The sequence below is a fragment of the Onychomys torridus genome, unplaced genomic scaffold, assembly GCF_903995425.1.
Source record: "Onychomys torridus unplaced genomic scaffold, mOncTor1.1, whole genome shotgun sequence".
Lineage (NCBI taxonomy): Eukaryota > Metazoa > Chordata > Mammalia > Rodentia > Cricetidae > Onychomys > Onychomys torridus.
Window position 1 is genome coordinate 271,198 of NW_023412870.1, and position 27,582 is coordinate 298,779.

General features: G+C 36.7%; 1 protein-coding gene across 1 annotated transcript; it reads left to right on the forward strand.

The window, feature by feature from the left end:
• Window positions 1-256: 256 nt before the first annotated feature.
• LOC118575918 (zinc finger protein 431-like) lies at window positions 257-27,582 on the forward strand. Its single transcript, XM_036176278.1, has 6 exons — window positions 257-325; window positions 22,121-22,247; window positions 22,444-22,504; window positions 23,624-24,813; window positions 24,898-25,005; window positions 27,560-27,582. Exons 1-6 carry the CDS (start codon window positions 257-259, stop codon window positions 27,580-27,582), a joined length of 1,578 nt encoding a protein of 525 aa, XP_036032171.1.

Genomic DNA, 27,582 nt, shown 5'->3' on the forward strand with positions numbered 1-27,582 from the left:
TGTGTCACAAGAGAGTGTCTGATCCCAGGTGCCTGTAGTTACAGTCAGTAGTGAGCTGTCTCCTGGGTGCTGGGAATCCAAGTCAGGCCCTCTGAATGAGCAGCCAGTACTCTCAGGTGTTGAATCATCTATTCAGCCCCATGAACATGCCATTACAGCAATAAGGTATGAATGGATGATCCTGATTTCACCTTTATCTCAGCTTTTAACACTCAAAAGAAATACAAGATTGAAGACTTCTAAAACTAACTTAGACATGGTTCTTAAAGAAGTTGCCAAGCCCAAATCTCCACAAAGTGAGAAAAGAATACAAAAAAATGATCAGGTGTGTAATTGACAAAACAAGTCTTATAAAGTGTCTAACTACTGGACATAGCCACAAGACATGAGTTTATCTCCAGGGCCAGAAATGAACAGCAGTGTGAGCCCACAAGGATACTTATCAGGTGTACCCATACTGGAGTTTATGCCTCTTGAAAGGAGAGGAGAAGAGAGGAAATAGCTGGTATGAAGACTGACTTGTCTGAATGGGATCCTATTCTGCTTCCTTGCTGCCTGTAAAACTTTCAGTTGGGGCCCTGAATTGTGGTGACTTCAGATGACATCCAGCTTGTCAGAAGATCCTGAGACTTAAACAGAAGTCACTCTAAACCTGGGGCAACCTGGCATTTATGAAGAGCTGTAGAATATGAAGGAAGTGTTAAGGAGGGAGTTTTGGGTGTGAATGCCTAGGATCAAATGACCAGAGAGTAGTGCTAGGGGTGTACCTGAGGATAAGCTGTCTCCTATAGTATTCTCTGTGTCCTTTAAGCTTTGGTTGATCACTGCCCCCCAGTTCTTCCTTTTTTTCCTGTTTTTGACAACTACAGGTAGCTGTCAGTGACAATTCTCTACAGGTCCACACTTTGTGGTCCACACTTGGGCTTTAAAGCTCAATCCCTACCCTATCAATCCCTGTAACCTACATTCCTGATAAGAATAAGGATATTCTAAAGAGACACTTATATCGTTCCCTTTTGCTAACAACTAGTGAAACAGTGGATCACATGAAATTTTAATTTCACTGGGCATCTCATGGTGGGAAAAGACTTGAATCCTCCAGAAGAGAATTGAGGAGGATTTTAAAGATGGAAAAATTAATTTCCTGGCTTCATTAGATTACTTAGTTTTGAATATCTTTTGCCTTCTATCTAAACTTCTTAGAGACCGCAAGGATGGATTAATTATCTGTAACTGGAAATTTCCCTTTGTCCTGCCTAGCCCATCATCAGGACAAATCTTTCCCATTGATGTCCCCCTAGTAAACATATAAAGGCTTATATTCATTAATACTGCTCAGCCATTAGCTCAGGCCTATGACTGTCTAGCTCTTACACTTAAATTTTGCCCATTTCTGCTAATCTATATGTTACCACATGTTCCATGGCTTTATCTGTGTGCCATTACATGCTGCCCCTGGATGGCAGGCTGGCTTCTCCTCACTCAGCCTTCCTTTTCCCAGAATTCTTCTTGTCTGCTTATCACACCTATAGTTCCTGCCTGGCTACTGGCCAATCAGCATTTTATTAATCAACCAATCAGAGCAACACACATTCACAACATACAGAATATCCTACAGCAGTTATCTTATATTTTCTTTATTGTTCCAAATTAGTCAATTTGAATACATATCCTGTTTTAAATTTTTTATTAATAATGTGCTTTATTTCCTTTTTTCTGTTTTCTTTTTGTAAAGAATAGTATTACTATGACTTCCTGGCTGGCCTGGAACTCACACTATAGAGTACGCCTTTCCTAGGACATCAGAGGGATCTGTCCACCTTGCCTCCAGAGTGCCTGCAGTATAGGTGGCAATGTCACTCACTGGATAACTTGGTTCATTTAATTGGTTTACTGAGGATGAGTGGATGAGCCTGCCTATTTAAAGTAGCAATTGTTCATCCCATCATTCTAATTCCTCACTAAATGCATTTGAAGCAACCTAAGGCAAATATGGTGACTCAGGGTGGTAATCATGGTACTTAGAATGTGGAGGTAGGAATTTCAGGTTTTCAAAGTCATCCAAAATGAGAATGGTCAAAGGGGTCTGGTGGGAGGACCAGCAAATCAAGAAAGACCGTGATTGGCTCTGGACATTGTCCATAGTCTTCCCTGTAGCTCCAGAATCTCAGGGCCATGGTGCCCAGAAATTATTGGCTGAGGTATTTACCAACCCAAGTTTTCTATTCTTGATAATGTTACCCATCCAAGGCAGCCTAGATCACTTTGGGCTCTCAGACCTTTGTTGCTCATTAAAGAGTTGAATGTTAAAGTTAAAGGCAATTCTCTTGCATGTGGGAAAATTCGCCTTAGGCAGAGATGAGCTCCCTTATTTCATTTCCAATAAAATGTGCTTAGCCCTGAGACCTTAAAAACAACCAAGAGAAATAGACTCAGTGGCTCTTGTGCATATATTTGAGCATACATATTCACACATGATTAATAAGGCAGAAATTGGAAGGGAAGAATTTGGGAAGGGATGGAGAGAGGACAAGGAAGAGGGAAATTGATATAATGCATTTCAATGAAAATGTATGAAAAATTTAAATAATGAAGCTGCCTAGAGTGATAGATTATTAGTTAAGAGCACTGGGTATTGTTACAGAGGATACAAGTTCCATTCACAGAAATCATCTGACAGCTAGCCATCTCCTGTAACTTCAGTTCCAAGTGATCTGATACCTTCTTCTGGTCTCTGCAGATACTGTGCACAGATGCTGGAGGCAAATATCTACATACGTAAAATAAAGCTTAAAATGCAATTCTCTACAGTTGATGTCATAGCCTTTAGGTAGACAGCAGGCATGACTAGCTAAAGTGACTCTTTCCAGTCCTGCATTGAATCAACTGTGTGGCCTACCTCTGAATCAGTACGCTTAGGGGCAAAAGGCAGCCTTATTTTGAGGTGAAAATAGGTCATCTAAGAGCAGCATTCACAGTGCTGATAGGTTACTTTTCCTGATTTTTTTTTTGTATTTGTCTTCTCTGCCCTTTAAATGTGTGAGTTAAAGGCAATGATACATCTTTTAAAAGTATTAACACATCTTTTAAGTGTAGACCATGATGTATTAAATAAAAGAGATTTTTTTCTGTAAATCTTCATCTGTCAAAGTGGTTAGACTTGCAGTTTCCTGTCCCTATTTAAATTGATCAAACTCTAACTTGAGTCTTGATGCTAAAAGAGACATAATGATGATATTATATATAGAATGCAAAATATGTTCTATGATGCCTCCTCTTTGAGCATTAACCAGATCTTGATATAATATATTAATGAAGAAATTTTTGTTTATTAATCCTTTAAGTGTGTTGAGTAAAATCTCCATGGGAGGATATATTAATGCTAGAACAACTGTACATCCAGCCTTTTAGAAAATTTTCAGACACAAGTTCTCCTATGTTAACTCAGGTGGCTTTTATTCAAGCTTATTGCTCTCCAGAGCAATGACCTTACTTTTCTCTGATGAAATCAACTAAATTCTTAAATTAATGGGCTTTTTCACCACTGAGTTTTAAAATTACCTTTTTGCATCCTGTAGTCAACTATCCATTGCAGTCACAGAAGACCAAGTTTGTGTGTGGAACATGGCATCTGCCTTCAAACCAGAATAAGATAAATAGTTTATTGTTTATATTGATAGGGGTTAATACTGTAAGACATTTAGTTCCTGGACTTATAATTATGGAAAAGGACCTGATTGTGCCAAGGTTGATTTTTTTTTATTTCCCAGAATATATTAATTCATGTCATGTGAATGAAGGTAATCAGATTAGTAGGTATACAATTTTGGGAGGTTAATGAACATCAAATTTCCAAACACGTGGCTCTCCTCTGCAGATATGCCAGCTCAGAGGTTGGAGACATAGGCCACTGGTTGTAGCTGTGTGCATCAGTTTACACATCTCAGCAGCTGACATTTTACATGGGTCAAGATTAAGCAGGATTTTACTAATATAATTTGCTCTACCAGAGAATGTCAATTATGGATTTCACCTCTTAAATTATTCTTCAAATACATCACTGGTCTGATCTCTTGTTTGTTTTATTCCCCAGTGTTTTCCCATCATTAAGAATTTCTTTCCACTTTTCACACGTGCTGTTGCTTGTTTTTATGTTTGTGTAGAGCATTTTCTCCTGTAGCTCAGGTTTGCCTCACACTTTGTAACTGGAAATTTTTTTGATCACTTAATCCTTCCTTTGCTGTCCAGCCCTGCAAAGACAGTCCTGCCATTCCTTCCCATTTGGGCCTTGACTGGTCTGTTAGAAAGAAAAATATATAAGTGAATGAGAGTCATCCAAACTCCCTGGCTTTGTGTGTGTGTGTGTGTGTGTGTGTGTGTGTGTGTGTGTGTGTGTGTGTGTGTTTCGAGACAGGATTTCTCTGTGTAGCTTTGCACCTTTCCTGGAACTTTCTTTGTAGACCAGGCTGGCCTCGAACTCACAGAGTTTTGCCTGTCTCTGCCTCCTGAGTGCTGGGATTAAAGGCATGCACCACCACTGCCCTGCAACTCCCTGGCTTTTATTGGGAATGTATAAATTAAGAGGGGCCTATGCCATCATTATGTTCACTGTCCAACTTTAAAGCAGGTGTAATCACAGCACAGAAAGGGATGGGCAAGAAAGAGAGTGAAAGCTTTCCTGCTGTGACAGTAGTTGATATAAGCAATGAGTAGTAAATTAATCAATCTTAGATGATCAATAAGTGTCCTGACTGGCCACAGACCAAGCAATCAAGAATCTGGATAAGGAACTGAACATTCATGAAACCAAATTACTGTAGTTACTCTAGTTCAACCAAAATAGAAGATCTGGATACATTGTGTGGCCCTGCATAACAGGACTGCTATTTCGTGGTTTAAGAGTGGTACAGCCGGAAAGAAATGGTGTGAGGATACTTTGGTGTACAAATAGTTAGTTTCTTGAGCACATGGTCAAAAAGCCTATTTCAAATTTTAACATTTTTGGAATTAAAATTGCATCATTTCCACCTTCTTTTTTCTGCCTCTAAGTCCAAGTGTATCAGTCATTCCAGGCTGGGCTTTGACTGGTCACTGAAAACGTAAATGAGACAGGGGAATGAATACTCTAATGTAGTCCAGGTTTTTATTGGCAGTGGCTATGCAGAAACTCCATTGTAGGAATGTGAACTCATTGTGCACCTCTTACAAGCTCATCATAGTACAAAATTGAGGGGTGGGAAAGAGCCTTAAAATTTACCAGTTTTGTCTACATTTGGGATTACAAATATGCAATCAGTTAATCACTTATAGGTGAGCTATAAATACCCCAGGTGGCCATTTATAGGGCTCCAGAGATCAGGTTCCTTGGCCAGAAGATTGTCATGTCTCCATTGAAATGTTAGGTCTGTGCCAGGACAGAGATTCTGTTCTTGTGACCAAGGGCCTTTTTCTATTAACAGGTCTTTACTTCATTTAACTTTCCTCCTTCTTAGCACCTAGGATCACTTGGCATCAGAGATCAGAACTCTCAAACACTTGAAACTGCTAAGAGTCCTAGTGATACATCTGGCTTTTAGTCAAGAAACAACTGATTACATTGCTTTGGTGTCTTTTTACCCTAAATTCCCTAGTTGAATTCTTCCTCCCATTCTTATTCCACATCCCTCTGCAGAGGTAACACTAACTGACATTATGGGATTGAAACAATGACTAATGTGGCTTCTTCCAGCTGAATTTTGGTTACCAGGTAGCAGTATTGGGATACCCTTCCATTGGTCCTCTTGTAAAGATTTTACTCACAGATATAGACAGGAATAGAATACCTGGTGTCTGAAAAAAAAAGTTAAACTGTCCAAAGTCCATAAGACATTCTTGATGAGCTCAAAATAGCATCCATCTATTAGATGTTTTTCTTTGACCTCTAAGTTTGGTCTCCAGAGTGATGAAGCCACAATCAGTTTTCACACCATTTTATAGTTGTTTTATTAACAAAAGTCAGCATGATGTCTTTTCTATGTTGCTTCTTTATAGGGACAGAAAAGGTATTTAGTGTCATTTGAATGTCCTGACAAGGTGTGACAGTCCTTAAAATTTTTCCTGATTCACATGAAATTCTGACAGATATGCTAGGCTTGTAGTCCAAAATTGGATACCCCAATGTTACAGAGGAAACTTGGGTGACTGTCCAGGCAGCCAGCTCTTCCTGTCATTTCTTACATTTTTTTGGAAGTCACTTGCTTTTACTTCCTGTTTATGCAGGTATTATTCTCAAGTCTTTGATAGAATTTAAGACTAGACAGCTATAATTTCCTTTAATATATAAAGAATAAATTAGAAATAAAAGTTTAGACTCACCAAGATAAGATAGATAATTGAATGTTTTCTCTGTTTTTGTCAAATACAAAGACTAGATATTGTAACTAATTCTAGCTTGATAACTATTTTGTTATTTGTGACCTTTACATGTTAAAGTTAAAGTCTTCCCTTTTGATTAGACAGAAAGTGGGAAAGGCTGTAGGAGGATACTTTTGTATGCTGTAAATGTGTGTTGCTCTTATTGATTGATAATAAAAGCTGATTTGACCTGTAGCCAGGCAATAGAAAGCCAGGTGGGAAAGTCAAACAGAACAGGGAGAAGGAAGGGTGAAGTCTGGAGATACTTGTCAGCTGCCCATGACATAAGATGCCAAAGAGCCAGTAAGCCACATGCCATGTGGTGATACATAGATCAGTAGAAATGGGTTAATTAACATGTAAGAGCTCATTATTTATAAGCCTGAGCCATTGAGCAAAGATTTATAAGTAATATAAGCTGTGTCATAATTTAAGAAGCAATTGCCTGGTATAATTGGGTGAACAGGACAGAAAGCTCTGCTTCCATTTACAATTTATTGAATACCTGAAATTGGAATCCCCAGAGTCTGTGCACCTCCAGATTATTACAATCTCCAGATTATTAAGGGTCATTCCAGAAACTCAGCTTTCCAATGTACCCTATCTGAGGGTCAACACATCCCATGTAGCAGCATTTGATAAAAGTTATCTATGATAATTTGAAAGCAAGAGACTGAATTTATGGGTATCTGTAACTGTGGCATAATAAAACAAATAGGGTAATGCTCCTTTTGTTTTATTCATGGAATAATTTGAAGAATATTGGTTTCAGTGCTTCTTTGAAGTCTTGTAAAATTATGTGCTGGCCAGGCAGTGGTGGTGCACACCTGTAATACCAGCACTTGGATGCAGAGCCAGGAGGATCTCTGTGAGTTCCAGGCCAGCCTGGTCTACAGAGTGAGTTCCAGGACAGGCACCAAAACCACACAGAGAAACCCTGTGTCAAAAAACCAAAAAAAGAAAAAAAAAAGTATGTGCTAAAGCATCATGCCCTGGGCCCTTTTTTGGCTGTAATGACCTTTTTTAATTTCACTGTGTGTTATAGATCTATTTAAAATGTTTATGTGATGTTGATTGAGCTTCGGTAAGTGGTACCTAACACGAAAATCATCCATTTATTTTAAAATTTGGAATTTGATGGAGTAAATGTTTTAAAGTATTTCTGTGGTTGTATTGTGTTCCCCCGAAATATTGTGTACCCTAATAAACTCATCTGAGGTCAGAGAACAGGACAGCCACAATATTAAACATAGAAGTTAGGCAGTAGTAGCACACGCCTTTAATCCCAGCACTTGGGAGGCAGAGCCAGGCAGATCTCTGTGAGTTTAAGGTCACATTGGAAATAGCCAGGCACGGTGACTCACACCTTTAATCCCAGAAAGTGAACCTTTAATCCCAGGGAGTGATGGCAGAAACCAGAAAGATATATAAGGTGTGAAGACCAGAAGACCAGAAGCATTCAGGCTTTTGAGCAGCAGTTAAGCTGAGATTCATTCTGGATGAGGACTCAGAGGCTTCCAGTCTGAGGAAACAGGACCAGCTGAGGAACTGGGGAGGTGAGGTAGCTGTGGCTTATTCTGCTTCTCTGATCTTCCAGAGTTCACCCTAATAACTGGCCCCAGGTTTGATTTTAGATAAGAACTTTTAAGATTCATGCTGTATATTTCCTTATGGTTATTTGGCTTTCCTTGCTTTCTGTTGTCATGCCCACCATTTTATTTTTGATTTTATTAATTATGATATTCTCTCTGTGTATTTTAGTTAGTTTGGATAAGGGTTTGTCTGTCTTGTAGATTTTCTCAAAGAAGCAGGTATATGTTTCATTGATAACATTTTTCCTTGTTTCTATTTTGTTAAATGTGACCCTCAATTTGATGCTTTCTCTCTGTCCTTTCTTCCTACTCCTCTGTTGTCATACTTAATGATTTTTGTTCTAGTGCTCTCATGTGTGCTGTTTAGTTGCTACTATGAGATCTCTTCATTTTTTTCCCTCGTTTATGTGGCACTCAGTGCTATGAAGTTTCCTCACATCACATTAATTTTGCTGTTTAAGTTTTGGTTTGTTGTGCATTCATTTCCCCTGAGTTCTAGAAAGCCTTTTAATTTCATTTTTTATCTCTTTCTTGTCCCACTTTCTTCAGTAGAGTTTTGTTCAGGTTCTATGAGTTTTTAATATTTCTTTTTTATATCAGTTCTAATCCATGGTGGCCTGATGGGATACAAGGAGTCCTTTCAATTTTCTTGTATCTTTTGAGATTTGAAGTATGCCCAAGTGTTTCATCAGCTTCGGAGAAAATTCCATGTGGTGCTGAAAAGAAGGTGTATATTTTTTCCTTGGAATGGAATGCTCTGTGGTATGTATTCGGTTAATATGGTTTATAAAATCGATTAGCTACAATATTTCTTGGTTTGGTTTTTGTCTGGATGATATATCCATTGGTGCAAGTGGGTTATTAAAGTCTACCACTATCAAGCTCTGTGTGAGAGTCAATGTGTAATTTAATCTGTGTAAGTGTTTCTTTTACAAAAGTGGATGATCTTGTGTTTAGGGCATAGATATTAATAATTGAAATGTCCTATTGGTGGTTTTCCTTTGACAAATAAAAAGTCTTCTTCCCTATCACTTTTGATTAATTTTTGTTTGAAGTCTATTTTGGTAGATAATAAAATGGCTATACAAGCCTGCTTCTTAGTTCCAATTGATTCAAATATGTTTTCCCCAGCCTTTCCTTCTTGGTAATCTCCATCCTTGATGTTGACATATGTTTCTTATATATGGTGCAAGTTTGGATATTGTTTTTAATCCATACTCTTTATATGTGTCTTCATTGGGCAATGGAAGCCATTGATATTGAGATATCAGGAATAATGCTTATTAATTCCTGTTATTATGTTGTTATTTATAGTGGTATATGCATGAGAGTATGTTTCTTTGTGTTTCCTTTTGGTTTTGCTGATGTGAGATTATTTATTTACTGTTTTTTATGTGTTTAGTTAGCTTGCTTGGATTGGATTTTTTTCTGTAGGGCTGAATTTGTACATAGTTTTTGTTAATTTGACTTTTTCATAGCATACCTTATTTTCTTCATTTATGGCGATACAAAATTTTCTGGATATGTGAATATGAGATGGCATCTGTGCTTACTTAGAGCCTGCATCACATGTGTCCAAGCCCTTATAGCTTTTAGAATCTCTATTGAGAAGAGAGGTCTAATTCTCATAGGTCTTCTTTTATAGGTTATTTGGTCTTTTCCCTTTGCAGCTTTTAATATTCTTTTTTTTGTTGTTGTTGTTTTGCATTTTAGAGATTTGGTTAATTTGTGACAAGGAGACTTGCTGTTCTGAATCAACTTAATTACTGTTTTGCTTGCTTCTTTGTACCTTCATCAGCACCTACTTTAACTTGGAAATTTTTATTACATGACTTTATTGAAAATTTTTTTTGGACATTTGTCCTGTGTTTTTTCTCTTCCTTCTATTCTGTCATTCATAGGTTTAGTCTCTGCATAATGTCCCAAATTTCCTGGTTGTTTTGCATCAAGTAATTTTTATATTTGACATTTTTTGACTGATGTATCCATTTCTTCTATGGTGTATTCCCAGTGCCTGAGATTTTTCTCTTCCATCTCTTTATTCTATTGGTGAACTTTGGCATTGTACTTGCTGTTTGTAGTAGTAAAATTTTCATTTCTGGAATTGCTTCAGTTTCTGTCTTTTTTTGTTGTTTCTATTTCCATTTTTAGGTCTTAAGCAGTTTTATTTGTTTCCTTCAACTATTTGTTTGTTAAGTTGTTTATTGGTTTACTTCATTTGTTTGTTTTTTCCTAGCTTTCTTGGAGGAATTTATTGATTTCCTCTAATTGTCCATGCTTTCATGAATTTATTTAAGGAATTTACTCATTTTCTTTTTAAGGACCTCTATCATCTCCATGTAGTTTGTTTTAAGGTCTTTTTCTTGTATTTCTGCTATGTTAGAACATTCAGGGCTTGCAGTGATATTATTCCTGAGTTCTGTTGGTGCCATGTTGCTCTGACTATTATTATATTCCTATTCTTGGCATCTGTGTTTGGGGTGATTATAGGTCTAGGTGCTTGAGTCTAACCTCATCTTGGTTGGATGAGAGTTTTGTTCCTGCATTTCTGTTTGTTCTCTGGAGTTTCAGAGTATGTGTTGATTGAGTGTTGCCTTTTGTCCAGGCATTTTTGGCTGTTATGTTCAAGAGAGAAGGCTTGGTGTTGTTGGAAGCTAGGGAAAAATAAATGTAGGAGAGTTGATATTAGGGATCCACATGAGTCATGAGAGGGAAGAGGGGAAGATGCCTCTGGTGTTCTACTCCACTGATAGGGGCAATTTTTAAAATACAGTCTAGGGTAAGAAACATTGTGTTAGATCTACAGGCGTCTTAACTGGTCTTCTAGAAGGTGTAGCAAATAATTGAACAGGGGTTGTCTGCCCCAGTTCAGGGATATGACTCATATATGAAGTGAGTAGGGAAGTGTAGGTGGGGATGGTTTTTGGAATCCACAGGAGACATGGAAAGGGAGAGGAAAAGCTGCAGCTGGAGTTCTGTTTCAGCACTTGGGACAACCCTGAGTATTAGGTCTTGGGTAAAAGAGAGTGGGAAAAGCCTGTTGATAGGCTACCTGATCCCATACCCAACATCTTAACACTGATTCATTAGGTTCCTAGAGATCATTCATTTACTTATTTTATTATTTAGGTTTCTCTTATGATTAATCTGTGAAAGACTTTTAGTTTATTGGATAAAAAGTACTATGTGGGCTGTGCATGTCACAGAGCAAGTATTCTTCTTGGGGGACTTCAGATACCAGCACCCAATTTGATAGGCTTATAACTATTTGATATTCCCAGATCCAGAGGATCTGATATGTTCTTTGCTGTGTCACCTATACACATGGAAAATATGCTTTTTTATGCATACAAATATACACATAAAATGTGGCTAGGTTTGTTTTCAAAAGCCCTTATGTCTTAAAAAACAATTAGAGGAAATCAGGTTGTTTTAGGTATATAATAGAAATCATACAATATTTATTTTAAAAACTATTATCTTTCATTTGTTTTGAAAATTTTCTGTTTTCTCACTCTGATTCAGACTTATATTCAATCTTCAATCATAGGAAAGAAAATTGTTTCTAAATGATCTAATAGATATCCTTTTCTTTATCAAAAGAGAATGAGATAATTTTAGTAGCCCAAACTATTTTAAACAGTGTAGAAATATCAGGCTTAAAGGAAATCTATCTAATTTTGTTGGAAGAGTCCTTCTAACCCAACCAATTTTCTATTATTGGGAAAAATAACTGGAGTGAATAGGGTGAGTGGTAGTCAGTGTTTTCTTTGATTTTGATTTTCATTAGAATATAATATTTCATGTTCAAGTGACAATATTATAATTGTATGTCTGCTTTCTGTTTCCTTTTATCAGTGGTACCATCTATGTTGTGTGATTATTTTCATTAGCTATAATCTAGTTATATTGTTTCTCTGGAAAATGATGAACCTTCACCTATTTTTATTTTCTGGAAAACTAATACATTATGTTAGGGGTTCCTTGAATTTATTGGTTTGGTGGCTTTCTGTGGAGAAACAAATTTTAGTTTCCTTTTCTTGCTTTTAGAAACTAGTATTTCTCCATTTTTTAGCATATCTGTGTTTCTAGTTGTTATTATCATCAATATTTGCATTTTTGCTATCTAAGTTATTAATGTAGCTGATACATTAGTTTTTGTCTGTCAAATCTTCTCATATATACAGTCTTTGTGTCCTAGTTACATCCAGATGTCAACAATTCAGATTCAACAATCACATTTGTGAACATCAGTTGAGGATGTGCCCCATCAGAATGGCTGGTTGCTAAGTCTTTGAGAGATTTTGTTAACTGATGATTGATGGGTGATGGCCCTTCCACTGAGTATGCAATAGCTGTTAGAAAGTTGGCCTGCACTGGATAAGACAGTAAACCAAGCATGAAACAATGATCATGTAAGATAGAAAGCCAGGAAATGAAGATTCCTCATGGTTTTTTCCTTCAGTTGCTAGATTTAATTTCTATCCTAAGCTCCCACAATGATGGATTGTGATCTGGCAGAATGAGCCAAATAAGCACATTCTTTACTTGAGGTGCTTTTGTTTAGAGAATTGAATTGGATCAAGAAAAAAACAAGTTAAAACAGAATGTGGTAAACCAGAAGTGATTTTTGTCATTCAATGGATCTGGCAATGATGACTTTTGAAGGAATGTTGAAGATAACAAAATTTAGATGAGAAAAGATATAGAAAGCTGTACACAGAACTTAATTGGTTATTCTTGTAGTACTTGGAATAAAGTACTGTTGAGGGTACTGCAAACAGTGGAGATAGAGGACAAAAGATTTCAGTGGGAATTAAGAAAGAGGTTGTTTGTGTGATATTTTGGCAACTAACCTTTCTTATTATGCCATGTCCCCAAAAACATGAGTAAAGCAGAATTTTAAAAATGGGGCTGATTTCTTAGGTGTAATATTTACTCTCTTGAATGCTTATTACTTATGTTTCATTCAGGACTACAGTGAAAAAAATCAAAAAGTGCACCATAAATGTATGACACGTCTATGTGTTGTAGAGAAAAATAGGATTATTTATTTTCAGATGACAGTCAAATGCTGAACAGAGACAGGAATTTTCAGGAAGATTATCACCACTAAAAAGAATGCCTTTACTCTGTATTGGAAGCCTAGCATGTTGCCCTAAGGGTAAGAATCCATCTTTCAATGCTGTCAGTTAAGAAAGGGATTAGGCAAAGTGATTCCCAGTCCCAGGAAGGAACTTCATATAATTCAAGCATGGTAGGGGCCATCAGAACTTAGAAGCCAAATTGGGGGAATCATTGATGTTGAACTGGTTCTGGAAACAAGATTGATGCAAAATTTCAGATCATACATTGTTAGTCTAGGTTTTCAGGTCAGCACTGTTGTAGGCATCTGTGTTTGGTATGGTAAGAGCTCCAGTGAGAAGAATGTGAGAGTTCATTGCAGGACACTATGAGGATGAAGCTTGGGTTGCATTTTGAGACCATAGATATTCAGATACTTATGGTATAAGACATCTTTCATGGACAGTTGCATATATGAAGTGGAAGTAACCAAAGAGATAGTTGTATGGAAAGTTGTGAGATGAGAGCCATCTAAGCCCTTTGAAAATGGAGCCCCATGTGTCTGACTCAGTACTACTAGATTTGATGGTTGCTCTGCTAGGTTTCAGTCTTCCCTTTTCCCAATTTTTCCTCACTGTGTCTCAGTTCCTCTCCTGTGGAATGGGAATGGGTTTTCTGTGCCATTTATATGTTGGGAAGATTTAAATTGTTTTCTGTTTTTATAAGATGACACAGTCAAGAATTTGTCTTGAGTGTCAAAAGAGACCTTGGATATTTGAACAGTGTAGGGGCTGTTGCAGATAATGAGGATCATTGAGGTGACTAAATACATATTCTTCATGGATAATACTGAGCCTATAGTAACCTAGGTCAGAATCTAGTCAACTGAATGAAGAACTCCCAGATAGTATGAGGTATTTGAACATGTGTCTCTTGGCAGCTTTTCTTTTGGTGTGTGTGTGTGTGTGTGTGTGTGTGTGTGTGTGTGTGTGTGTGAAACCTTAAGTAGGGGCAACCTCTCTAAATAAAATATCTCATGGGGGGGGGTATGATATGTGTCTTGATAGCCTCAACTCATTTCCTTTTCTATGATTCTACTATGCTGTATATGAAATGAATCAGGTAACTTCCTTCTTGTGCTGTAATGGCTTCACCACCATTATTTATGGTATTACTAAATCACATAAGATACAATTGAACACATTGGTATTCAATGCTAAGCCATTTTTACTATCCTGATTTTTTAATTTTGCTGATTTTGTTTGTTTGTTTGCTTGTTTGTTTCTGGTGACAAACTTTGTCTGGGTAGCCCTGACAGTCCTGAATATATTTCTGTTCACCAGGCTGGCCTAGAACTCAGAGATTCATCTGACTCTTTCTCCAACTTGCTGAGATTAAAGTTTGGCCAACATTCCAGAATATATATATAATTGGTGATGGGCCTATTATATACATTTTTGTATAGGTCAAGCATATGCTGTTTTGCTGAGCTTTACCCCAAGCTTGAATTTTGAAATTTGCCAGAGGATATCATTCTGTTTCCCAGGATGGCAGTATTTGTAGATGTAATTCTAAATGGCCATATTAAATAAGAAACACAGAGTCAATTGCAGAGTTAAAAGTCCAGAGATCAGAGAGCAGTAGCTAAAAGCTAAGACTACCTTGTTACCACTCCTCCTGCTGCCATCCTACCCTGAGAGAGAAAGACCTACTTCCTGTGTGTCTGTATTGCCTATCTGTTCTGCCTTCTCATTGGCTCTAAACCCAACCACATGACTTTTTCATCACTGCCTGTCTATACAGACCTCCAGGTCTCTATGGTACTTGGATTAAAGGTGTGAGTCACCAGGCTGGTTGTGTCCTTGAACACACAGACTCTGCCTGCCATGTGATCAGGGTGTGTGCCACCACTACCAGACTTCTGCTTAATGGCTATGACCTCTAATCCTCAGGCAACTTTATTAATATAAAATAAAATCACATTTTAGCAAAAAAAAAATCACCATATTTTCTCCTTCTATTCTAATAAAAATAAGAAAAGGAAAAAAATTTTTTTTTCCTATTATCCAATGTCTCTCTGCAGCTGTTGTTCCTTTCTCATTAACATTGAGAAAGTTCAAAGTTAATAGTGTATTATGCAGTCTATTTCTGGGAGGTTTTTTTTTTTAACCTCTTTCTGTTTATTTAGCATATCCTTTGGAGTTCTGTTTGATCTTTCTATAACTGCTTGGCCTGTAGGATTATGTGGTATAGCTGTAATATGCTTTATTTTGTAATAAGCAAAAAACTGTTTCATTTTTACAGAGACATATGCTGGAGCATCGTCAGTTTTAATTTGTACAGGTATACCCATGATGGCCATAACTTCTAGCAAATGAATGATTACAGAATCAGCTTTTTCAGAACTCAAAGCAGTCGCCCATTGAAATCCTGAATAAGTATTAATGGTATGGTGTACATCTTACAATTTTCCAAATTCTCCAAAGTGAAACACATCCATCTGCCAGATTTAATTCCTCTGAGTACACTTTGGGTTATATCCTGCTGGTAATGGTGTCTGATTGTAAAAAAAAACAAAAAAACAAAACAAATCAACAACAACAAAAAAACCAAGTAGGGCATTTCCTTACAATTTCCTTGGCTTGTTGCCAGGTTATGGAAAAATCTTTTTTAAAACCTATACTATTGACATGATTTTTTTTTATGAAATTCTGAAGCCTCTTGTACATTCCCTATTAAAAATGTATCAATCTCATCATTACCTTGTGCTAAAGGGACTGGCAAACCCATATGGGATCAGAAGTGTATTATATATAAAGGATGATTCCTATTCCTGATTATGTCTTGTAGCTGAATAAATACTGAAGTTAATTCTGACTCAACAGGGATAAATTCTGCAGTCTCAATATGTAATACCATTCTTTCAGCATACTGAGAATCAGCAACTATGTTAAGAGGTTCTGAAAAATCCATTAATATCAACAGAATAGCATACAATTATGATTTTTGAACTGAAATATAAAGACTTTGAACCATTTTACTTAAATTTTCTGATTTGTAACCTGCCTTTCCTTGATTTATTGCATCTTTATAAAATGTTACAAATTCCAGATATGGGTATTTCCCATACAATTTGAGGCAAAATCCAATCAGCTCTCTTTATAATATCAATTCTATCACTTTTGGGATATTTGCTGTTAATCACTCCCAAAAAATTACTACAAGCTCTTTGCCAAGGTTCACTTACTGCCCATAATTTTTCAATGTCCTCTTTGGTTAAAGGTATGACAATTTCTGCTGGGTCTATTCCTGCTAATTGACGAAGTCTCAGTTTTCATTTCAAAATCAAGTCAGATACTTGTTCCACATAAGTTTTTAATTTGTTACTCTATTTGGTAAAAAAAAAAAAAATCCATTCCAAAATAATATCTTCCTTCTGCATTAAAATTCCTGTAGGAGAATGTCTAGAGGGTAAAATAACCAAAATGCAATCCAGCTTTGGATCAATATGATCCATGTGTCCTTCATGTACTTTCTTTTTTAACAAGGCCAATTTTTCTCAGCTGCAGGTGATAATTCTCTTGGACTATTTAAGTCCTTGTCCCTGCTAAGGTTATGAACAAATTATTCAGTTCATCATTTTTTACCCCAACAATAGTTCATAGATGAGAAATGTCTACAAATAATCTTTGAAAGTCATTAAGAGTCCATAATCAGTCTCTCCTAATTTGCACCTTTTGGGGTCTAATTTTTTGTAGACTTATTTTATATCCTAAATAATTAATACAATCTCCTTTTTGTATCTTTTCAGGAGCAATTTGTAATCCCCATCAAGGCAAAATTTTCTTTATTTATTCAAACATTCTTTCTAAAGTATCTGCATTTGAGTCAGCTAGTAAAATATCATCCATATAATTATAAATTATAGATTTAGGAAATTCTTATGTATCACTTTCAATGGCTGTTGTACAAAATATTGTCACAGGGTTGGGCTATTTAACACTACCTATGGGTGGACCCTCCTTTGATATCTCTTAATCAGTTGAGAATTATTATAAGTAGACACTGTGAAAGAAAATGTTTCTCTGTTTTTTTTTTTTTTTCTTGTAAGGATATTGAAGTGAAACAGTCTTTTTAATTGATAACTATAAGAGGCCATCCTTTTGGTAACAGAATAGGCAAAGGAATTCCAGATTGCAGAGAGCCCATTGGCTGAATTACTTTTTTAATTGCTCTAAGGTCTGTTACCATTCTCCATTTACTAGATTTCTTTTTAATAACAAATACAGGAGAATTCCAAGGGCTGGTTGATTCTTCAATATGCTGAGCATTTAACTGCTCTTCTACCAGCTCTTCTAAAGCCTGAAGTTTCTCTCTTGTTAAAGGTCATTGCTGAACCTATACAGGCTTGTCTATTAACCATTTTAAAAGTAGAGAGAGCTGTTGATGTCTTTGGAAGATCATTAGTTGTTGTGCCCTGTTCTTGTACAATCTGGATGGCTGGTGACCACTCATTAGAATAATACCTTGTAATATTTCTCTCAGAAACATGTGTTAATTTATGATTTGTTTCTTAGGTTGGAGGGATGTTATTCTGATTATTCCATTGTTGTAACAGGTCTTGATCCCACAAGTTCATAGCTATGTTATCCACATGTGGTTTTAATTTTTCTCTCTGTCCTTCTGGACCTATACATTGAAATCATCTTGCACTCTGTTTCACTTGAGATAATGTTCCAATTCTTAACAGCTGAATGTTTACCTCCTGAAGAGGCCAAGACGGATGCCAAAATTCTGGTGCAGTTATTATGGTCTTGTCAGCACCTGTGTCTACCAGGACAGACAACAAAACATCATTTATTCTTATTGTTAATTTTAGCCTTCGCTCATTTATAGAAGTTTGCCAAAATTTTTTTCTGTATGGTTTGTCCTGAATTTTCTGTTCTCTCTGTCTCAGCTGTTCCATCACTCTGAGCAGCCTGGTTTATTCCAATAGGCATTTGGTTATTTAATTGCTCTGAGTAGGGGTTTCTTCTAAGACTAGAGGAAAGGTCTAAACTGGATTTGCTATGGGGGCCTGCCTGAGGCCCCTCTGGGAGTTTCCCAACCGAGGCAAAGGATTACTTTGTCTGTCCCTTGTTGATCTACATTTGTTGGTCCAATGTTTACCCTTACCACACCTTCTGCATACTCCAGCAGGAAGAGCCATTCTGTTGTTATTGTTCCTTGAAGAAACATTTTTTTTCTAGGAATGCCCTGTATACAGTCCCTTTTCAAATGACCTTGGTTTCCACATCCAAAACATCAGACATTTCTCAAACATCTTGAAATTGCTTCTTCTATCCACAAATCATCATGGCCATGAGATTCGACATTAAAGGTGTCTCTAATCCAAACTTCCAAGAGTGCAGATCTTGCCTTTAAAGGCCTGATTATTCTGCATGCTGCATTTGCATTCTCAAAAGCCAAAGATTCAAGTATTATCTTGCCCCGGCCAGCGGGGTGTCAAGGAGGGGCGACCCACCTGTGGGAGAGAATGAAAGGGAAGGGCGACACAAAGAGATGGACAGCAAGAGAGTATTCTGATCAAGCCGCCAATCTTTATTTTTCTCCACATGGCTTATATAGCATAAGGGGGGAAGGGGCAGGAAGGAGGGAAAGGAAAAAGGGGCATGTAGAACATGGAAGGGGTGCAAGACGTGTGAGGCAGATTGTGCAACTGCGAGATGTCTGCTAAGGTCACTGGGCAGTATATTCTGTTGCTAAGCTACCTGACCATGGAATGCTCTTTACATTTGGTTGTCATGGCATCTGACTGTGGGATGTTCTCTTATCTTTGGAGGCCTCTGGTTACTGCTCTGGGAAGGGGCTTATGAGTCATTCTTTGGTTTAGCTAGTACTTTCCATGGTTCATGTTTGGTCCCTGACTTCTTGGTCCCTAACATTATCTGGCTAGCTTCTGAATTCAGGATCATTCTCTTTACTGCTGCAGTCAGTCTTTGTAAGAAATCTATGAATGATTCTTTTGGGCCCTGTATATCCTTTGTAAATGACTCAGTTTTCTTTCCTGCTTCCTCAATTCTGGCCAATGCATTCATGCCTGCCATTCAACATAGAACTATGGTTTGGTTGTCATGTAAACATTGTCTTGGTATTTTCCCATATTGGCCTTCTCCAAAAAGCTGATCCTGGGAGATTTTCACACCTCTAACCCTCCATTGATTTTCTATGGTTTTAGCTTGATCTCTGAACCACATGCACCACTGCAACTGTGCCATATTTTCTTTATCCATTCTTCAGTTGAGGGGCATCTAATTTGTTTCCAGGTTCTTGCTATTATGAATAATGCTGCTATGAACATAGTTGAGCATGTGTCTTTGTGGTAAGATTGAGCATTCCTTGGGTATATGCCCAAGAGTGATATAACTGGGTCTTGAGGAAGACTTATTCCCAATTATCTGAGAAACTGCCATACTGATTTCCAGAGTGGCTGTATAAGTTTGCATTCCCACCAATTCCCCTTGCTCCACATCCTCTCCAATATAAGCTGTCTTCAGTGTTTTTGATCTTGGCCATTCTGACAGGTGTAAGATGGTATCTCAGGGTTGTTTTGATTTGCATTTCCCTGATGAGTAAGGATGTTTAACAATTCCTTAAATGCCTTTCAGCCATTTGATATTCTTTTGTTGAGAATTCTCTGTTAAGGTCTGTAGCCCATATTTTAATTGAATTGTTCAGTATTTTGATGTCTAGCTTTTTGAGTTCTTTATATATATTTTAGAGATCAGCCCTCTGTCAGATACGGGATTGGTGAAGATCTTTTCCCATCCTGTTGGCTGTCATTTGGTCTTATTGACCACGTCATTTGCTCTACAAAAGCTTCTTGGTTTAGGGAAATTCTTTTATTAATTGTCGCTCTCAGTGTCTGTGCTACTGAACACTGGCTTTTTTTTAATGAAAGATAAATATTCAGAACAAATCTGAACAACTGATATTATATTCTAATCCACAAGAAAATAGCAAAACTGCAGAGAAGACACAAACTGAAAAGAGTAATTTAATGTCTTCACTTTAACTTGATAACACTTAGTTGACCCAGACCCTCTATCTTGGCCTGCTTTCCCAAGAACATTCTTGAGTTCACAACTCACTCATGATTCTGGGTTAAAACCACCTTTCTCCTGAGGGTCAGAGGTGGAAGGTTTCTCTGGGGTTCCTAGTAGATAAGGCAGAGGTGCAAATATAAATGTCTGGCAAGTTTCTTTCCTGGGGGGAACCATTTCTCACTGCTGACAGTGATAGTGGAACATTGAAGATGTGGTACTCACTCCAAGGACTGATGCATGCAGCCTGGAGCATGTTCACTGGGCCTTTCCCTAGGTCCCTTACTATGAAGTGGCAAGACAAGCTTCTCTTTCTGCTCTTAAAGGGGATGGTGTCTCAGCTTCATGCTGGGACCATCACCCTGGAGAGAGACTTCCTTGGCTGACCAGTGTTGATGAGACTGTTGTGAAGTGTGAGAGATAGTGGGATGAGCACCCAGGGTGGGGACAGGAGGTACTACTGTGGACTGAGACACCACATGGCTAGAACACCAGCTTTTTAAAGCCTGAGCCACCTGAGTTAGCACTCTGGCTGCAAGTAGCTCCAGCTGTGGGTAACTTCTTGTAGCTATACTTCCAATGCAGCTCTGACCACATGCAGCTGTATCAGTAGCTCTGGTTGGGCCTGAGTCTAGGCCAAGACTGGGACCTGGGCAGAGCCAGGGAGCCAGGCAGAGTCAGGCCAAGCCACCAGTGGTTTTTAATGAATTCTTGCCATGTGGGCACCCAAATATAGTTGGTACTTGGATTAAAGGTGTGTGTCACCATGCTGACTATGTCCTTGAACACTCAGACTCTGCCTGCCATGTGATTGGTTTAAGGGCATGTGCCACCACTGCCAGACTTCTGCTTAATGGCTATAACCTCTGATCCCCAGGCAACTTTATTTATTATTATAAAATAAAATCACATTTCAGCACAAATAAAATATCACCATAAGTATTCCTGACAGTAATAGTGCCTGGGACTTCTCAGTCATTAAATTATAGGTGTGTGACATTTTTCTGCTTGTTGTGCTTATTTTGATTTTTTAATAAATATGATTCTCTTTACTATATACATTGATATGTTCCACACATGTGTCTGGCCCTCACAGTAGTGAAAAGAAGGTCTTAGAATCCATGAGCTTGGAATAATGAACAGGTGTGTGATCCCCCATTTAAGTACTGGCAATTGAACCCAACTATATGCAATACCAGCAAGAGCTTTTAATTTCTGAGTCATTTGTACTGCCCTGTGTTGATTGTTTATAATCAGTAATGATATTGCCAAGGTTATCATCTGTATATTTGTAACTATTTAAATAGACAGTTCGTTTTAGTAAGATTTATTAAAGTACAGTTTAAACTGTAGCAATGCAGGTTTCTGGAAGATGAATACAGAACTGGAGTGAATGCTTAATTCTTAGAAGCAAGTTCAGTAAAAATAAAAAAAGTCTCTGAGTGTATCCTGTCTTTGCTGTACATTTCATTGATGTTTGCAGTGCAGAGAGGATCTTAATATTTACTTTTTGCTGTCCAGGAACTGATTGCATAGACTACGCTAACTTTCAACTCAAAAGTACATATATCTGCCTCTGCTTTCTGAGTTCTGGGATTAAAGGCATAAGCCAATGTACAGAGTTTACTCATCATTTTTGTAGTTAATAATTATTCCTACAATTTCTCTGATGTGTACTCAATACTTCTGATGTGTTTGATTGTCTCTCTATGTCTGTTAATAGGCATTTCTCTTGCAAGCTAATATTCCATTCAAAGCATTCAGAAATAATATAGGTAAACCTCCTATTCTGTTTCATTCTAAAATAACTTGATGGTTATATTGTAATGTCTGGGTTATAGAGTAAGTGTTGGAAGCACCAGAATTATATGACTACATTGTCAAAGAAGTATGCGTTTACAATGTTGTCAGTATCATGCTTTTTGCTTTATACATATGTATGGCATACTTATGTATGGCATATTTTAGGATGCCGTGCAATATAATGATGTGCGTGTCAATTTCACTGAAGAGGAATGGGCATTCCTGGATCCTTCACAGGAATATCTCGATGAAGATGCATTGCTGGAGACATATATGAACCTCACTGGAATAGGTAAATTTTCCTTCACATTTTAAATTAAGACAACAACTGTTCCTTGGTTATTGATGCTCTTTGGTAATTCTGATTGAGAATAAGGAAGAATGAGGTGACTAAATCAGGCATGGTTTTAAAGATCACTAAAGATAGAAACTCCAATTTTTCACAATTTCCTCTAATATTTCATACATTTCCTCATCTTATATTTTAGAATTAAAGTGGGAAGATCTTGAATTTGAAGAACATTGTCAAAGTTTTCAAAGTCATGAAAGGTAATTTTCATGTGCAAGCTGATACAAATGTGCCCCTAGATATATTTTAATGTATCTTGAAGTTTTAAAGAAATGCAGCAGTGTAAGTAATCACAGCTCAAAATACATTCATGACCATTAAATATTCACAATCTATGTGCCTGAAAGGCAGTTAAGTGAATTGTGTTGGTAGGTCCTTCTCTGTAGAAGGAAGAAAATGAATCAATGCCTTAACAGATATCAGCATTTGAATCATAGATCTATCAGAGCTATGCTTTGAAATTGCCACTTCATTTAGTTTCATATCACTCATATTACCAAAGGTATATATATTGAATATGTGATAAGTGTATGTTCAAAAACCTTCTAATAAACAAATAGTCCATAATAAAGCCGGTGTTACTCTCTAGTTGTTCTGACTAGGCTAAGTTTAGTGAGTTGGGTTATTAGAGTCAAGAATTAAGGGGGGCTTAAACTCTATACCACATGTCTATGAGTAACAAAATGTGAAGCTGTGTGGAGGCATTATACAAATGTTTTATTTGTTAGTCTTCATTTACTAGGTATATCATATGTCACTCTGTATACAAGCCAAAAGAACATAGGGATATGGAAACAATGTATCCATTTCCATCTCAGAACAATTAAAATTTCTGTAGTTCTCCCATGTTGAGTAGACTTGCTTAATGTAATTCAAGTTTACATGTAATTGGTAATACATCAGCAAACAAACTGAAGAAAAGCCCTATGAGTAGTGGGAATGTGTAATCTTCTGTCTGTCCTGGTTCATTTTGCAAATGTAGTAGGATTCTCAGTACAGGAAAATGTATTTATGAAATAAGTGTGATAATGGTCTGAATTCCTCCAGTTCTTTTTATCTATGTGAAAAATCTCATTGAGAAAAATGATTACATAAAGTGAATCATGTAATGAAGGCTCTTACCATCACAGGCATCTTCTAATGTACAGAATATTCCTTAATTAAGAGAAACAGCAAAATTGTAAGCAAAGAAACAAAGACTAAAGATCTGATTCCTCTTTACATGTACACCAAATTCTAAAATTTATTCATACAGAAATAATTATGCAACCATGTATTGACTGTGGTAAAGCTTTTACATTTTCAAATTATCCTTGCAGGAATGAAAGAACACATACTGGAGAGAATCCTTATGAATGTAAGGAATATGGTAAAGCTCTTAATCAAAACAGTGTTCTTCAAAGTCATGAAAGAACACATACTGGAGAGAAACCTTATGAATGTAAGGAATATGGTAAAGCTCTTAATCAAAACAGTGTTCTTCAAAGTCATGAAAGAACACATACTGGAGAGAAATCATATAAATGTAACCAATGTAGTAAGGTCTTTGCACGTCGCAATCACCTTCTAAGGCATACAAGAACACACACTGGAGAGAAACCCTATGAATGTAATCAGTGTGGAAAAGCCTTTGCTCAAAACAGTATTCTTCAAAGTCATGAAAGAACACATAAAGGAGAGAAACCATATGAATGTAATCAGTGTAGTAAAGCCTTTATACGACACAGTCATCTTCAAAGGCATAAAAGAACACATACTAGAGAGAAACCCTTTGAATGTAAGGAATGTGGTAAAGCCTTTGCTCAAAAGAGTGTTCTTCAAATTCATGAAAGAACACATACTGGAGAGAAACCTTATGAATGTAATCAATGTAGTAAAGCCTTTATACGACACAGTCATCTTCAAAGGCATAAAAGAACACATACTAGAGAGAAACCCTTTGAATGTAAGGAATGTGGTAAAGCCTTTGCTCAAAAGAGTGTTCTTCAAATTCATGAAAGAACACATACTGGAGAGAAATCATATGAATGTAATCAATGTAATAAAGCCTTTGTACGTCACAATCATCTTCAAAGGCATAAAAGAACACATACTGGAGAAAAACCTTATGAATGTAATCAGTGTGGCAAAGCCTTTGCTCAAAACAGTGTTCTTCAAATTCATGAAAAAACACATACTGGAGAGAAACCATATCAATGTAATCAATGTGATAAAGCCTTTTTACGTCACAATCATCTTCAAAGGCATAAAAGAACACATACTGGAGAGAAACCCTTTGAATGTAAGGAATGTGGTAAAGCCTTTGCTCAAAACAGTGTTCTTCAAATTCATGAAAGAACACATACTGGAGAGAAATCGTATGAATGTAATCAATGTAGTAAAGCCTTTGTACGTCACAATCATCTTCAAAGGCATAAAAGAACACATACTGGAGAAAAACCTTATGAATGTAATCAGTGTGGCAAAGCCTTTGCTCAAAACAGTGTTCTTCAAAGTCATGAAAAAACACATACTGGAGAGAAAACATATCAATGTAATCAATGTGATAAAGCCTTTTTACGTCACAATCATCTTCAAAGGCATACAAGAATACATACTGGAGAGAAACCCTTTGAATGTAAGGAATGTGGTAAAGCCTTTGCTCGAAACAGTGTTCTTCAAAGTCATGAAAGAACACATACTGGAGAGAAACCCTATGAGTGTAATCAATGTAGTAAAGCCTTTATACATCACAGTCATCTTCAGAGGCATGAAAGAACACATACTAGAGATAAACCTTTTGAATGTTACCAATGTGGTAAAGCCTTTGCTCAAAAGAGTGTTCTTCAAAGTCATAAAAGAACACATACTGGAGAGAAACCCTTTGAATGTAACCAATGTAATAAAGCCTTTGTAAGTCACAGTCATCTTCGAAGGCATACAAGAACACATACTGGAGAGAAACCCTATGAATGTAATCAGTGTGGTAAAGCCTTTGCTCAAAACAGTGTTCTTCAAAGTCATGAAAGAACACATACTGGAGAGAAACCCTATGAATGTAATCAGTGTTGTAAAGCCTTTGTACGTCATAGTCATCTTCAAAGGCATAAAAGAACACATACTAGTGAAACCCTTTGAATGTAAGGAATGTGGTAAAGCCTTTGCTCAAAACAGTGTTCTTTAAATTCATGAAAGAACACATACTGGAGAGAAACCATATGAATGTAACCAATGTAGTAAAGCCATTTTCCGTCACAGTCATCTTCAAAGGACTAAAAGAATGCATACTAGAAAGAAAACTTTGAATGTTAGGAATGTGATAAAGCCTTTTCTCAAAATAGTGTTCTTCAAAGTCATGAGACAACACATACTGAAGAGAAATCCTATGAATGTAACCAATGTGGTAAATCCTTTCCTTTTTACAGTTATCCTCAATTTCATAAAAGAACACATACTGGAGAGAAACCCTTTGAATGTAGCCAATGTATTAAATCCTTTGAGTGTCACACTCACCTTCATACACATACAAGAACACATACTACAGAGAAACCCTATGATTGTAACCAGTGTGGTAAAGCCTTTGATCGAAACAGTGTTCTTCAAAGTCATGAAAGAACACATACTGGAGAGAAACCTATGAATGTAATCAATGTGGCAAGGCCTTTGCACATCACAATAATCTTAAAATACATTAAAGAATACATACTGGAAAGTAATTCTACAAGAGTAATACTATTATTATGTAATTGGTGTTTTAAAGCTTGTGAATATAACATTAGATTTTTGAGGATCTAAAACAAACTCATACTAAAGGAAATGTGAATATAAAGGATTTTGTGAGATCCTTAGCCAACACACATTCAGTAACACAAATTTCTCTTGAGAGAAAAATCTCACAGGTGTCAAAAATCTCTTCAAGCATTATGATGTTCTTCTCTATTTGATTTATACCTGCAAATTGACATGATCAAAAGGACTGTGGATTTAAATGATATGGTAACTCTTTTTAAATTTATACTTCTCATTTAGAATTAAAACTTCATGAACGTATACTAATTCATTTCTGTTGCTGTGATATGACATCATGCCATTGTGAACATATGAAAGTGTTTAATTGGCCCTTGGCTCCAGAGCAATACAGGATCAGCAATACAGTGGCATGGAAATAAGTGTCAGACATGGCAGCTAAAGTAGGAAACTAAAAATTCACATCCTTAACTGCCACATAAATCATAAAATGTAAATTGGAAATGGTAAACACTCAGGCCAACCCCCCCATGACCTATTTCATCCAGCAGGGCAACATTTCCTAAAATTTCCCAAATAATACCATAGACTGAGAATGGTTGATATCTCTGATGCCAAGCCTACATGCTGGCTTTCTGTTACATGAACAATGGAGAGAAACTCTGTAAGCCTTTAGTTACCTCAAGACCTTTATGACCAGTATTACAAGAGAAAAGCATAAGTAAAAATTAGGTAAATATTTCTTTTAATTTTAATTATGTGTTGTCAGTCTGTACTTGTACATTTGTATTCTGCTTTCCAAGAAGGTTGGCCCCTTGGAACTTCTTGTAGTGAAATTACTGCAAGTTTTCAAAACTCTGACTTTGGTCCTGGGAATGAGTTTGTATTAAGACATTGGCAATGTCTCTAGCCATGTAAGTGTTTTAGGGCTTTCTTTTATGTCATATTGATATAAGGAAATAGGAAAAAACTAATACAAGGAAAAACCCTATTCATGTAAACATTTGGTAAAACTTTAGTCATCACTGTTGTCTTCAGTTTCAAGAAAAAGAAACTTGTAACATCCCTTTTTCCTTGCAGTGATTAAATTATTATACATGTTCACTAAAAACTGATAAGATCACATTATGGCTTCTATTTTGCAACATTTGAGGTATATATTGAATTGGCTATATGTATGCCAAATCCATTTACTGAAGCTTATTTTGTGGTCCTTATATTTCTAGTGACTTTTGTTCATGTTCTATTGTGCTTCACTTCATGAGAGGTATTTTTCTGCTGCAATGTATAAAGTAATGTCCATCATCTAAGTGGTCTATTTGTATTTAAATATCATGCAGCATATGACCATAATTTTCAAGTAAGGGTGTCTATGCAAGGGTGGTTGATTTTTGTTCCTGGTTTTATTTTTCATATTTTTTAATAAATTTCCTTGAAGTGCTGTTTGTTATCCTTTCTAGCTTAGACATTAGCCTATGAAAGTGATGTTTCAACTCCTAATACTCATGTTTTGATCTCTGTTCTCCCAGTAATGAAGCTGCTGATATTCTGA